Source organism: Physeter macrocephalus, chromosome 8 (assembly GCF_002837175.3).
Source record: "Physeter macrocephalus isolate SW-GA chromosome 8, ASM283717v5, whole genome shotgun sequence".
In the NCBI taxonomy this organism is placed as follows: Eukaryota; Metazoa; Chordata; class Mammalia; order Artiodactyla; family Physeteridae; genus Physeter; species Physeter macrocephalus.
The window spans coordinates 12516653-12531693 of NC_041221.1; the positions used below are offsets into that span (position 1 = coordinate 12516653).

The 15041-nt window shown below is 50.2% G+C and overlaps 1 protein-coding gene across 1 annotated transcript in view; it reads left to right on the forward strand.

Annotated features, from left to right (window-relative positions):
- The window catches only part of UBASH3A (ubiquitin associated and SH3 domain containing A), a 44142-nt gene that overhangs the window by 25245 nt on the left and 3856 nt on the right, over nt 1–15041 (forward strand). Inside the window, exons 8-12 of the mRNA XM_007113482.2 lie at nt 3603–3702; nt 6511–6633; nt 7947–8039; nt 12175–12319; nt 12997–13103. Coding sequence (XP_007113544.1) covers nt 3603–3702; nt 6511–6633; nt 7947–8039; nt 12175–12319; nt 12997–13103 — 568 coding nt within the window. The remainder of the gene's footprint in view (nt 1–3602; nt 3703–6510; nt 6634–7946; nt 8040–12174; nt 12320–12996; nt 13104–15041) is intronic.

Consider the following 15041-nt stretch of genomic DNA (forward strand, 5'->3'; position numbering starts at 1 on the left):
GAGAGGCCGCGACAGTGAGAGGCCCGCGCGCCGCAAAAAAAAAAAAAAAAAAAAAAAGGAAGACAGCAAGACTACCTTCCCCTTGGAGCTGCCGGAGGTCGGTGTTTGCATCCTGAACCAAACATCGGCGCCCTCCACCACGGTATTCACTTCACCTTGCCCACGTGCCCCTTTGGAAGACTCAGCCCCAAGGCCCTGAGAAACTACATATGGAGACCTTGACCGTCCCATCGGCTCCAAAACACCACGTTTCATGCGCCCGTCAGAACGTAGTCAGGTGCACCGAGAAGAGCGCTGCGCAGCCAGCAGCTGGAGATTCCGCACCCCCCGCACCCCCCGGGGGGGTGGCTGGGCCCCATGAGGGGTTGGGAGGGTCTGGCTGGGGCTGCGCACGGTGCCGGAGCCAAGAGCGTTTGTGAGGCGGGTGCAGCTTGCCCGAGACCCCCCTTTCTGGTGCCTGCCCTTCTCAGCAATTCCCAACCACTTTCCATCATGCGGGGACTCTGCGGGGGCCCCTTCGTCCTTCTTGATGAACTTGAAGAAGTGCTGGGGGAGCAGCCAGAGGTGCAGACCCTCGAGCCCCACCCCTGTCCGCAGAATCAATCCCAAGGGCGTGGTCAGTAGCACTGGCTCCGTTTCGAATGAATGCTGTGTCTCTCAGGGTGTTTACCTGTGAAAAATACCTACATTCTCCTTTCCAGGATTTAGGGGAAACCACGGTGTGATTCTGGGTCTGGTGATGGGAGTCCACCCTGAGGAGGGCCACATCTCGTCACCTCTTCCTCACCCCACTCAGTAGCAAAGATACAGGGACTTCCCTGGCGGTCCAGTGGTTAAGACTCCACACTTCCAATGCAGGGGGCAAGAGTTCGACCCCTGGTCGGGGAACGAAGATGCCACGAGCTGCGCGGAGCAGCCAAAAGAAAAAAATAGCAGATACAAAAATATCAGCTCTCTCGCTTTCGCCCCGAAGCCCACCTTCAGAGGGACGTGAGGCCAAAGGTGGGGAGGGAGAGAAAGGGTCCACCCGAGGAATGGGATGCTCGGGGCAAAGCAGACCTCTGGCTGCAGCCGTCTCCCGTCCAGACGCCCTCCGCCTCTGGCCGTCCCTGACGCCTCGGCCTGGCCATCCCCAGCGATCTTAGCCCGTCCATCCCTGGTGACCTTGGCTCCAGGAACGACCAAGTCCCATGTCCTCCCCGGAGTCCCCCCAGCCCACCTCCGGTGGCAGGCACTGTCAGCTCTGCCCCTCGTCCTCTGCCGTCTGTGACTCATCTTTCCATGTGGATCCAGAGGCGCCAGTGAGAGCCGAGGCCCCCGAAGTGGGGCACCTGTGGACGACACCTCGTGTCCCGGCATCTGGCAGGCGTGCGCCCGGACCCCGACGGCACGAGTGCCCAGAGGCAGCGGGCCTGTGCTGATGTGGAACTTCCCATCCTGCTCCGGAGTCGAGTGCCCCGAGCGGTCTGGGCCTGGCGCTGGGCAGCTTTGCCCCTGCCCCCGGGGCCGGGAGGCGAGAGCTCCTTCAGGGTCCCGGCCCAGCCTCAGCGCCTCCCGCGGGAGGTCCTCTGTCATCGCTGGGGCTCCCGGGCGAGGCCCGTGCCCCACACAGCTGTCCTGGTGGCTCCACGTCGGCTCCGCCCTCAGCCTCTGCAGGTCACTCTCACCTCTCTGGCCATCTAGGCTCTCCCTCATTCTCTCCATCTTTTTTGCAGAAAATGTGCTCAGGCTTCCTCTCGAGGTCAACCTCTCCCTCCAACGTAGCACAGCGAGGAGAAGGGCCAGCCCCAGCTCCCCTGAGGAAACCCCCAGCCACCCCTGCACATAGAGGCCCCCTCCTCAGAGACCCCCACGCCACGGCCTGGAATGCAGCCCTTGGGTTAATTCACCGAAGCACTGACCTCCCCAAGAGCAAAGGTGGACGTGAGCCCTGCAGTTGTGAGGCCCAAAGGCCGTCTGAGCCCCTGCCCAAAGCAAAGGGGGAGAGCTCCAGAGAGCTCTGCTGTTTCCACGGCTGGACTCTGTTAACCTCCTGTCGATGCCTTTCTCTCCCCAAAATGTAAAATAAAGTGCTGTTTTCCCCTAGCACTCAGCCAAACAGAAAAATGCCAGCTATGGGAAAGAAGGGCCAGCAAGAAAGGAGAAAGAAGGGATAGATGCAGGGCTTCTCCCCTTGGTGCCCAGAGCTGAACATACGCCCTGGCACCCTGGAGAACAGGGTGAACCACATTTAAGCAGAGAACCACGTTTAACACGCCAACACTGGGGTGGTCCCGGAGGCCCCCTCGGAAGAAAATGAGTGCCAGCAACAGAGGAGACTAGGATGGATGGATGGATGGTTAAATGATAGATAGATAGATAGATAGATAGATAGATAGATGATAGATAGATAGATTGATTGATAAATAGATAGTAGATAATAGATAGATTTTATAGATATAGATATAGATATACACACACACAGATGGTCCCCAACTTACAATGGTTTGACTTACAGTTGTTTGACTTTACGACGGTGCAAAAGCAATATGCATTCAGTAGAATTTTGAATACTTGAATTTTGAATTTTCCCAGACTAGTGACATGTGGTCCAATCCTCTCTCTGATGTTGGGCAGATATCAAACGATATTAAATGCATTTTTTACTTATGATATTTTCAGTTTATGATGGGTTTATTGGGATGTAACCCCATCCTACGTTGAGGAAGATTTGTACATATCTACATAGTATATACATACATCTATTATATATAATATATATTATGTACTCTATAATATCATAATAGATAGTATATTATAATATAGTACATTATGATAGATATTATAATATAGTATATTATAAAGATTATAATTATATTATATAATTGAATTACAATTACCTATCATATTATAAAGTAATAAATGTATATATTATTATATTTAGATAGATTCAGATAATTTCCTAAGAAGTCACTATGGAGGGGTGAATATTTGTGTCCCCCACCGAATTCCTACGTTGAAATCTTGTTGATCAATGTGATGGTGTCTGGAGGTGGGGCTTAGCTCATGTGGGTGGAGCTCTCATGAAAGGGGTTAGTGACCTTATGGAAAAGACCCCAGAGAGCTCCCTTACCCTCCACCGTGTGAGAACACAGTGAGATGTTAGCCCAAAAGAGGGCCCTCACCTAACTGTGCTGGTGCCTGTTCTCTGGCACCCTGAGACTTCCAGCCGCTGGAACTGTGAGACACAAATTTCTGTTGTTTATAAGCCACCCAGGGTATTTTATTACAGCAGCCTGAAGGGACCAGGACGAGGGATAAGGACTTGGAAGAGACAGAAAGTAGACAGTTGATGTGCCATGATGTGGGTCACTCGTTCCACTTTCATTTCCTATGTGTGCTATAGTGCCCAGAAAATTAAAAGTTGCAAGAAATTACAGAGACCACCTGCAATTCCTAGCCCCTTCTCATCATAATGGTCGTGGTAAAACGGGCTGTAGCTGCTGAGCAAGGAAGGAAGAGACGTGGTGTCCAGGCCGCCCCGGATGAGGGGGAGAAGCTGCTGGAACAAGTCTCATAAGGTGGGTGTTAACTCTCACGTGCCTTTCTTTGCACCATTCCAGGCCACCATAGTGAGGAAAAGCGTCCTGGTGGTGCGCCATGGGGAGAGAGTGGACCAGATCTTTGGGAAGTCCTGGCTACAGCAGTGTTCCACTCCCGACGGTAGGTACTGTCCTGGCAGAATCCAGACGCAGGAATTAGACGGAGCTAACAGGTGAGATCACGTCTCAGTTTTCTTAGCCAGAGCCCCTGGGTCACCATTCTTCAGAATGACCATGCATAGACTGCTTATGTGGGATGGACACACGCTCCATCTCTCTCCACAGGCATCACATGTGTGCGTGTGAGCGTGTATGCATCTGTAAGTATCTTACCTCAAACACTTTGGGGAAGATGGAGGAATGGTTTTCAATAGTAAGCAAGTCTGCCGGAGTAACACATGGACAGCCCTGTGTATCCTGGCAGCACACACATGGCATTTGGTTAGAGGGTACGGCACTGCCTTGAGAGCAAGTCACTCTGACCGCGGTCACTGACCCTCAGCTGCTGGCACATACCCCAACTTGCAGTCTCACAGCTGCGTCTTTCTGAGGTCATCTTCCCTGCGGTGGTCACTTCCCTACAATGTCTGGCCATGCTATACTCAACTGAAGGGCATATTTTTTAACGTGTTGGGTGCTTACTGCAACTTCACCCCTCTGGATGCCAAGAACTGAGAACAGGGCTTGTAAATACAAAATACCCACAGTCTCTGTACTGATCCACAATTGTATCACACACATCCCCTAATGGAAAGCCCAGAGTGCCACTGTTTCTGAGCCATGGATAATTATATAAATGAAAGTATTGAATGAACCTAGTGATAAAATCCATTCACAGTGGCTGGACTTGCTGAGCCCTTGGGGATCCCTCCAGGAGCCCAACAGGCCAAGAAAGGGGGAAGTGAATAGGGGAAGCATTGGCAGATGACCTGAATGCACAAGAAAATTCCTGAGCAAATGACATCATGACTACACCTATCTCCAAGAACCCATAGAACTAATGCAACGCTTGTCTCTACAAAACAAGACCAAGTAGAGGCACAAAGGCTCAAGGAAGAAATAGGTGGCTCTGAAGATGCATTGACACTCAAACAAAGAATTATAAGACACTTCTTGCAATAAAACAATTACTAAAACTACAGACTGAAATGGCACACATATCAGTATGTATATGATGGTGGTGGTGGTGTGAGAACCAGACCAAACAACCAACATCAAAAAGAGTGACTGGACTTCATAAAAAGAGGGAAACGATTTGGTCATCTACCCAAAAGATCAAGTCACCTATAAGGGAAAATATTTTAAAGGCACTGGAAATTCCCAGCTTAGAGGAAACTGCTGATGGATCTTTTTACCAGGTAAGGAAGCCCTGGTAAAGCGAATTGTGACAGTCTACTTGGTCTGAATTCTGCAAGTTGCAGGGTTTGATCAATTACAATGACGGGTATTTGGGGACACTGCTGGCCTCCCCTTGCATTCCGGCGTCCCTCCTGGTTTCTGCTCACTTCTGGACGAAGGACCCACACCCTTTATGGCCCCTCACTTCCCAGCGGTGCTGGCCCAGGGCACCCCTATTCGCTCAGACTGTACTCCCGTCAGAACCCAACCACCCCCCAGGTCCTCGGCTTCTTCTGAGCTCTGCCCTCTGCCTCCCAAAGTGATCACAGATAAAGCATCAATGAGGGCAAAAGACCTCAATGGAGTAGTTTCACATTTGGGGATGACAGATGCCCTTGAGAATATGACACAAGTGACGGACCTTCGCTTTGAATGAAAAACAAATACCAGCTTTCCCTGCGGACACACCTAACACTTTGGCATTTAGTAAAGGTCTGTAAAGCTTACGGTTCAAACAAAGTCTCTGCCAGTGGAAATTCCAGGGAGACAGCTTCCAGAAAAATCTTGCATGGAACCTAAAAGCACAAGGCATGCAAATAGCCGCTGCCTGCCTCCCCTTGGTGAACTGCTGTGAGGCTGGGGTGGCGTGTTCAGGCGCAAGTGACAGGCCAGCCATGTGACGACGTATGGCAGGTCTCAGGAGAGGCAGGTTGGCTGCTAGAATCTGTTGTAGCCAGGAGGTTTGGGGGCCGCTTGGGAGGATGAGAGGGCTTGGAGTGGCATGGCGTGGCGTGATTATCCATTTATCCGCAGGGATAAATGGATAATCTGAGGATGAGATCAGACCTGCCCCTATTGGCCACTACCTCTGAGCCAGGCTCCGGGCTCCAAGCATGATCTTGCTGATTCGTTCAGACAACTCTGTTCTTTCCCGATTTTTATTGATAAGGGAGATTAGTCAGTTGCCTCTACACACACAACTAGTAACTGGTGGTGCCAGGATTTGCACCAGGTCGTCCAATCTTCGAGCCCAAGGTCAAACTCAAAGTGAACCAAGGTGCTTTGAGCCTCTGAATGGGTGGTGGTGGTGGGGAGCCCCAGTGGAGCCCCCTGATGTCCAGTCCTGCCTCAAGCAGCTGACTAATAATACACAATGCAGGACCCTCTCCCGCCATCTGTATTCTGTCCCGTAGGCAATGGGACATCTTCAAGCTATGGGGATGGGTTGAGTTTCATCTAATTAATTAATACCAATTTGAGATTCTTATCGAGTTACGCTAAATCAGTCTCGGTTCTTAGTCAGGAAAATTGTATGAATGACTCTTCGAGGGGGTTTTGAGAGGACAAAGAAGGTCTCATGGTTCCTGTGGCTGAAACATATGTTTTCTGTGTTTGAGGGAACGGGTGGTGAGAGTAGGACTTCCTCCTGGAATTGAATCCACATCACAGAGCACACTCAAGAAAAAACACAGTTGACCACGATGTAGATAATTACCATGCTTCAAATGTGGGTCTTGATCTTAAGAGTTTAGTGGGACAAATATGCACTAACTCGGTGGAACTGAGCATCTGGTGCTTATTTATGCTTCAGGGAAATACTACCGGCCAGACCTGAACTTCCCTCGCAGTCTGCCCAGACGGAGCCACGGTATCAAAGACTTTGAAAACGATCCACCTTTATCGTCCTGTGGAATTTTCCAGTCCAGGATGGCAGGTATGTTTGAGGATCATTCTAGTAGGAATAGTAACAATAGTTGTAGCAGTGATTATCACTCACGTGTACTGAGCCCTTGCTACGTGCCCTTTGAGGTCGGATCTCCCCTTTATATAAGGGCACCAGTCCTCATAAATTGCTCGTCTTAACTTGATCACCTCTATAAAGACCCTACATTCAAAGAAGGTCACACTGTGAGGCATGGGGTTAGGACTCCAACATATGAATTTAGGGAACAGAAATCAGCCCATCACAACATCCACAGAAACCTCACTGGTGTTGGTAACGTGCAGATTTTGTACTAAAGAGATCTCCTTCTTTCCCAAAGACCAGGTCCTCTAATTTTGCAAGAAAAAATGTGATTTACAGGCTTGTCCTTCCATGAGCCTCAGGGAGCTTGAGTTTCCATTACTGCAGATGACCATGAACTTGAAACAGCACCCACTTGATGGCTCACAGTTCTGTGGGTCAGAAACACAGCATGTCTGGGTTCTCTGTGCAGGGTCTCAACTCTGATATCAAGCTGCTGGCTGGGCTGACTTCCCACCTGGAGCCTCCTGGAAGCAGTTCCACGTTCATTGGGCTGGTGGGAGAATTCAGTTCCTTGTGGCTGTAGGACTGAAGTCCTCACTTCCTTGCCTGGTGCCAGCACAAGGCCTGCTGGATTCCTAGGGCCCACCCACATTCCTTGCAACATGGCCCCCTCCATCTTGGAAGCCAACAATAGAGAATTTATTGCATGTCAAATCCCTCTACCTTTGGTTTTTAAAAAATTTTTTATTCAAGTATAGTTGATTTACAATATCATATAAGTTTCAGATATACAGCAAAGTGGTTCAGTTTAGATAGATAGATAGATATAGATAGATAGATAGATAGATGTTCTTTATCAGATTCTTTTCCCTTATAGGTTATTACAAAATATTGAGTCTAGTTCCCTGTGCTATGAAGAAGGACCCTGTTGGTTGTCTATTTTATACATAGTAGTGTGTATATGTCATCTGACTTCTTTTCCGTGACTGGCTGGAGAAATCTCTGCTTTTAACGGGCTCACCTGAATGGGTCTGGCCCACCTGCGATAATCTCCCTTCTGCCTTATAACATAACCTGGTCACAGGGGTGCTAGCTCGCCGTATTCACAGCTTCCACCCACGCACCAGGGGATTATACAGGGTGTGTATACGGGGTGGTGGTGGGGATTCTTGGGGCCACCTAAGACCCTGCCTGCCACGGGTAGTAAGGCACCTGTTGGAGGTGCCGCCGTGGGTAGCTACAGTTATGAAGGGGGCGCTTCTCCACCTGCTGTCTTCCAGGGGAAGCTCTGCTGGACAGTGGCGCCAGGATCACCTCCGTCTTCACCTCCCCAGCCCTCCGCTGTGTGCAGACAGCCAAACACATCCTGGAAGGTCAGTGAGAACTGCAGCTAGCTTCTCATGTGGCCTTGACCTCATGACTCTTCTCCTGGGGGAGAGCACAGTGTGCAGAGGTGAGACTGGGACGGGTGACCAAGCATGGCCGCACAAAGTCACAAGGGAACTGTTCGGAGGCACTGAGCCAGTTAGCATTTCTGGAAGGTCAGGATTGTAATTCGCCTTTGGCCTGCTTCTGCCATGTGTTTTTTAAAAAGCTGGGGGCGAGGGTGTTCCCAGAGAGCTGAGAACTGCTGTGGTCCCTTCTTAAGTCCAAAACGCAGGACTCCCTGGGCAAGGGAATCGGCTCCTGGGAGCTGTTCAGCACCATCAAAAGCTGCTGTGTGATGGGAAGCCAGTGGCAGACCCTTCTGCGCGAGCGTCCACCTACGGGAAGAAGCAAGGTCCTGCCAGAGATGGGCAGCCTGCCCTGGAGGTCCTGGTTCCGCCCCCCGACAACCCAGGGTGGGGAAGGGGACACAAGACCTAGGTTGCCATGCACGCACGGCCAGTCCTCCACAGTGATGGGACTGAGGGCAGAGCGTGTGGACACAGGTGCAGCAGGTGGGCACATGTGGAGGAGGGGGCTTGCCTCTGCTTTCTCAGAGACACAGGAAGTCAGGTCACCAGGTGAGCATTAGAAAGGGGAGCGCTGAATGTGTGACGTGCTTATTGGGGAGGGGGGCAGGACAGGGATGGGGAAGTACAAGATGACCACTGGGCAGCACAAAGGCCACTTGAGGTCGTGGGCGCGGCTTTACACGGAGACCCACCCACCGGGCCGGGGCCGCCCCAGGCGTGGGCCAGGAGAAGGAGGAACTGGGGCTATAACCCCGCACGGGTCTGAGAAGTAAGTAGGATGAAGCAAGAAAGGGTGCGAGGGGCACGGGGGGGAGGGCCATGGAGACTGAGTGCAGATTGTAAGCTGTGTAAGGTAGGGAGTTAGGGGCTGGGGGAGGCGAATGATACCAAGAAAAGCGTCAGCCCCGTGGAGTGAAATCCCGGGAGGTGGCTGGAGGGCTGGAATCAGACGCGAGGGACAGGAGGCCACAGAGAAAGGAAGGCTGGCTGGAGATAGAGAAGAGGATATGGCACCGAGCTTAGAGAGGGTTGCAGCTGCTGGGAATGACCTACCAGACCGAGGTCAGGGAGGAAGGACATCAGTGGAGGAGGGGGACATAGAGCCAAGAGGCTACTGCTGGACAAGCCGTCTTGCAGATAATGGCATCGTGCCTGGAGCGCTGTCAGAAAGAGGGCCGCGAGCAGACCTTCACGGGAGGAGCTGTTGAAATGATGGCGGGCCCGCCAGCCCGAGCGCCTCCCCAGTATCTCCTCCATGTAGATCAGAGAAGCTCTGACAAAGTGCCTTCCCGATTCTGCCATGCAGCCGGGACTCCCTCCCAGGGGTGGACCTGATCCTTGCACAGGACCCGTGTGGGCTCGTGGCCGATCCAGTCCTTTCCTACCTTCTCATTAACGTGCTGTTTCTTGATCCACTCGCTAAGTTGTGAGGGGAGAAACCCATTTCATCACCGTCCACTTTCCACACGTTTAAAACTCGGAGGCCGTCTCTGTGCATCACCAGCCCTGCAGACGTCCTCCGTGTGTCATTTCTCATCCGAGCGTGACAGGGGACCCTGGACTCCCCTGCACGGCTTCTCGGGTCCCTGAGACCGAGAAACGCCCGTGGCTTCCCCCGCTGTTGAGATTTGCATGTTCATTGCTTTGCTTCCCTGCAGCTCTGGGCTCTGGACCCATGGAGCCGAGGGCAGGTTAAAGCACAATATCAGCTGCTAAACAAACCCGGCAGGGGCCCAGGACCCCACCGTGTTTGCTCTAAATGTTTCCATTTGATAACTCTTAATAAATAGGACAGAAGAATGCAAAATAGATATGAAGTCATTTTATCCCCGGATAGCTTAGGATCAATATATGTGTAATTAATTCAGCAACTATAGTGATCGGATGTGAAGAAAGCAAGAAACACGCACAAATACAGGATAAAAGGTGACAGGCTCATCCCTGATTCTCCTGTGCCCCCCCACCCGCCTTTAAACCCGCCATTTAATTGAGCTTATTTTGTTTTAACCCATCCGAGAGGCTGATACTTTTCCACTAACCTAAAAAAACACTTGAATTTCCATCTGAGGCTGGCAGCCCACAGGTGAGCGGGGGTGACACCTGCAGATTGCCTGTGTCCAGCCAGGCCAGCACGTGGATGTCTCTGACGGTGACTTCCTCCAGGTCGCCAGGCCCTTTCCTAGTGATGCTCTCAGGCTCCCTTTCCCCACCCAGCCTCCCAGCCGTGGTCACAACATATGAAAAAAAAGAGAAGGAATAGTCTTTTGGCCTTAAACGAATATAACTGAGAGCTTCAAACACATTTTTCGTAACTTTATCCCCTTTTTGTTATCATTCATGTGTCCTCAGTGTGAACGTATCTGTTCCAGTTTCTCTGACTTCTATTATGTGGATCTCTTGCATTTAAAATAAAAGCTCCCCAAAATGCTTTCTGACAATGATCATGTCAATGTCTTGAACATGATCTCTCATTGACTTTTACTCTATACGCGGATGAGGAGGAGGACGAAGTGAGTTAAAGAGCATAAATTCATAAATCCTGTGCTAATCCAGAAAAGCAGGATGCCTGGCCTTCTTCATCTGTCCTCAAACATGACCGTCCTGTTTTCCAGAGTGCTAAGCTTTATCTCACCCACCATGTCAGTGAATGTCCAGATGGACCATTTCCCAAAGTGTGACACGCAGGACAGGAAGAGGGCCCAACGCCATCTGGGACACTCTCCAGACTCTCTTTTTTTTTTTAAATTTTGTAGAGTAGTATTTTTCTTTTTTCAATTTATTTTTTATTGAAGAATAGTTGAATTACAATGTTGTGTTAATTTCTGCTGTACAGCAAAGTGACTCAGTTATATGCATATAAATTCTTTTTCATACCCTTTTCCATTATGATTTATCACAGGATATTGAATGTAGTTCCTGAGCTCTACAGTAGGACCTTGTTGTTTATCCAGCCTATATATAAAATAGTTTGCATCTGCTAATCTCAAACCCCCAATCCATCCCTCTCCAAACTCTTTCTTCGTGTCACCTATTCCCGGTGGACATGAGCCCCTCACAGGCTGCGGGAGAGCCCAGGAGCCCCATCAACCAGGCTTAACTCTCTTTTCTAAATGTGCTTTGCAAAGGAACCCATTTCATGGGCGTGAAATACATTTTGGGAATGGATTTTATTGCCAGCATTTCCGTTTAATGTCATTTTCTCCATTTCGAATGAAAACATTAAGGTCTTGTTTTTCCCCCACTCAAAAAGAGGTGGCCTTAGTTTATAGGTCTCTTACTGAAGGTATAAAAAAAAAATGTCAGCTTACGGAATGTGCTTTTCTGTAGCAAACATATGTACTATTTTTGGCAAAACAGATGAAGTATACTTAGATGCAAATATGATTGTATGAAGTTTTGTCCAAAACAACTTCACCAGGTAGATTTTACTGAATTCATGACTTCCATTTCCAGTGTTTTTAATTTACAATAGAAAGTGGAGGTTTTTTCTCACTAAAAAAAAAATCCTAGGGAAGGGTGAGTTGTGAGAGATAGAATGTTCCAGAAGGTGACTCCCATCCAGCCTCCGCTTCAGCTCAGGCTGCGGTAAGTGTTTACCAGGATGGTGCTTCCGTGTGACTAACAAGCTCCACGATTGCCCTCGTCTTTTCCTCAGATCATTGGACCAGCCAGGTCCTCATAGGTGCCGGCTGCTTCTTGACCCAAGGAGGAGCCCGGGTGCCGCGTGCTATGGGGCTGCATCGGGTGATCAGGATGAGCACCAGGGAGGCAGCTGCCAGTGGCACCTCCCAGATCCCAAGAGACTCTGGCCCTTCCTGGTGAACAGAGGGTCATCACTCCTCTCATACCCTCCAACTGCCCGGTGGCTTTTGTCTGAGAAATAGTGTGTCTGTGCCTAATCACAGGACAATAGTCAGCAAAGCAAAAAAAAACCAAAAAAAAAGTCAGATTTTTTTTCCAAAGGTTTGATTTAGACCTAGGAAGAGACTTATTTACACGAAGCCAAAATAGACACCGGAGATGATAAACACTTGTATTCTGTTGAATCCAGAGCTCAAACTGGAGAAGAAAATTAAGATAAGAGTGGAGCCCGGAATCTTTGAATGGACCAAATGGGAGGCTGGCAAAACTACCCCGACCCTCATGACCCTGAAAGAGCTGAAAGAGGCGAATTTCAACGTCAGCATGGATTATAGGTGAGCCGTCTCACGTTGTCCGCTGCTGGGGTTTTCTCGTTCTTGTTAAAGAAAAGTTACTCACGACACCTGTTAAAGATAATAAGGAAAGCTTTATTCAAGAGGCACCACTGCAGTGGGAGGCTGCAGAAGAGGAGGAAGATGAGATTCCCCTCCGAATATAAGGCCAAGTGGGGGTTATTCCTCCCAGGAGCAGGGTGCGGCGATGGGAGATTCTTGCGAGAACAGGGTGATTCTTGCTAAACGGAACCTGAAAGGGTCCTTGCTGCAGGCAGGCCAGGGGATCAGACACCTCCCGGGGTTGGAGGGGAAGCCGAGTTTGCTCGGATATCCAGAGGGGTCAGCTATGGGGGTGGGCGATTCTGGCTAAACTGAGTCCACAAGGCTGGATGTGAAGCCCACAGGTCGGGCCCGTTGAGAAGAGGGTCGGTCAGTCTGGCTCGAGTTCGTCAGCCAGAGAACCTGCGTCTCCCCCTGCCCGTGGCTGTTGGCTGCGCCATCACAAGCCTGTGCGCCATCACAAGCCTGTGCGCCTGGCGCTCAGCCAGAAGGCACGCCGGAGGCCCAGCGCCAGCTCTTTGCTGGTTTTGAGCACAGAAGTGGAGGCTCGCTGCTGACCGCGGGCCGCGGCTAGAGGCGAGCCATCTCCCTCCTCTGCTTCCCTGCCCCTCCTCCAGGCCCGCCTTCCCCCTTCCCTCCCTCCTGCCCGCCGAGCCCTACGACGATTACTTGCACAGGTGTGCGGTGAGCATGGAACAGATCGTCAGCACCTGCCCGCAGGACGGTAAGTGCCCCCATCGTCCTCGGGTACCAGCAGCCCCGGGGGTCGGGGTCTCACCTCCGGGATGGAAATGATCGATTTTTGAACCTAGGGATGCCCCAACCTCCCCTGCCCCATTTCCCTGCCCCTGGAGTGCTACATTGCGGCCTCTGCATAGACACATGCCCCCCGACCCAGGCCCTGGGGCCCCTGGTTCCGGAACCAAGAGCTGATGGGATCCAGGACAGAAGGGTCAACACACACCACCCATGCCCACTTCCTAGGAAACGAAAGAAACTAAGAACCAAACAGCCAAATGTTGGGTCATGTTTAAATGACAATTCGGACAAAGCATCTGTTTAAGTTGATGGTCAAGACCATTAAAGAAATTTGAACATGGAATTTAAATTTGGAACCTGCATATGGAATTATTTAAGAAATATTAATGCTAATTTTGTGAGGTGTGATAATAGCATGGTTGTTGTGTAAGAATGAAAAGTCCTTATTTGGAGATGCAAAGCAAGGTGCATCCTGTGAAATGGCGTGAAGTTTGGGATATGCTTTAAAATACTTCACTAAGTGTCCATCAGCTGATGAATGGATTAAGAAGATGTGGTGCATATATACAATGGAATATTACTCAGCCATAAAAAAGAATGAAATTTTGACATTTGCAGCCACATGGATGGACTTGAAGGGCGTTATGCCAAGTGAAATTAGACAGAGAAAGACAAACACTTTACTTACACGTGGAATCTAAAAAATACAACAAACTAGTGACTATAACAAAAAAGAGGCAGACTCACAGATATTAAAAACAAACGAGAAGTACCAGTGGGGAGAGGAAATGGGGAGAGGCAAGATAGGGGTGGGGGATTAAGAGGTACAAGCTATTAGGTATGAAATAAGCTACCAGGATATATTGTACAACATAGGGAACAGAGCCAATATTTTACAGCAACTAAATGGCGTATAACCTTTAAAAATTGTGAATCACTATATTGTACACCTTATATAATATTGTAACTTATACAGTATAATATTGTACATAAACTATACTTCAGTAAAAATAAAATAAAAACACTTCACAGAAAAGGGGGTGGGGTAGCAGACAGATGATACAAGATGGGCAAGATGTCAACAACCGTTGGAGCTCCCTGATGGGAACACGGGGATTCATCAGACCCACTTTTGGGGTATATATGAAAATGTCCACAGTAAAACTCGAAAAACGAATCCCATAAGATTTAAGTTAGCAAGCGCGTATTGAATGTCAGCACTGTGTCAGGTGCCACATAAAGCATCATGGGAAAAATCTAAGCAAAGACACACGTGCTACCCTCAAAGGGTATGAATATTGTTGGAGGAAAAGGCGCAAACATCTGGAATATTAGGAATATTAAACAACATGAAAAAGAGCTCAGAAGGAGTCAGTCAGGGACCAGCCGGCCCACTTGCCCCACCATCGTTCTTTCCATCCCTCGTCCAAAGGAGCTCAGGGGACCAAAGACTCTGATGCCCGGGACCTCGGGGACAGCTGAGCCCCTGCCCGCCCCCCAGAGTCCCCAGTGCACCGTGGGGCACGTGCTCTGAGACCTCAGCCTTGCGGTGTCCAGCAGCCCACGCACGCCCGGCCACGAGACCGGTCTGTGTGACCTGTTCTGACAGGTGGGCACCCTGGGGAAGGTGCTTTGGGAAACCACACCTTAGTGGCCTTAGTGGCCATTATCGTCTCACGTTGCTCACCATTATTGCCACAGGCCATCAGAGGACAGAATGAAATGAGGGCCTCTCCTGCACCCAGGCCCCGCCCTGGCCCACCTGTCTCCACCTGGCCCACCTGTCTCCACCTGACCCACCTGTCTCCACCTGGCCCATCTGTCTCCACCTGTCTCCACCTGTCTCCACCTGGCCCACCTGTCTCCACCTGGCCCACCTGTCTCCACCTGTCTCCACCTGTCT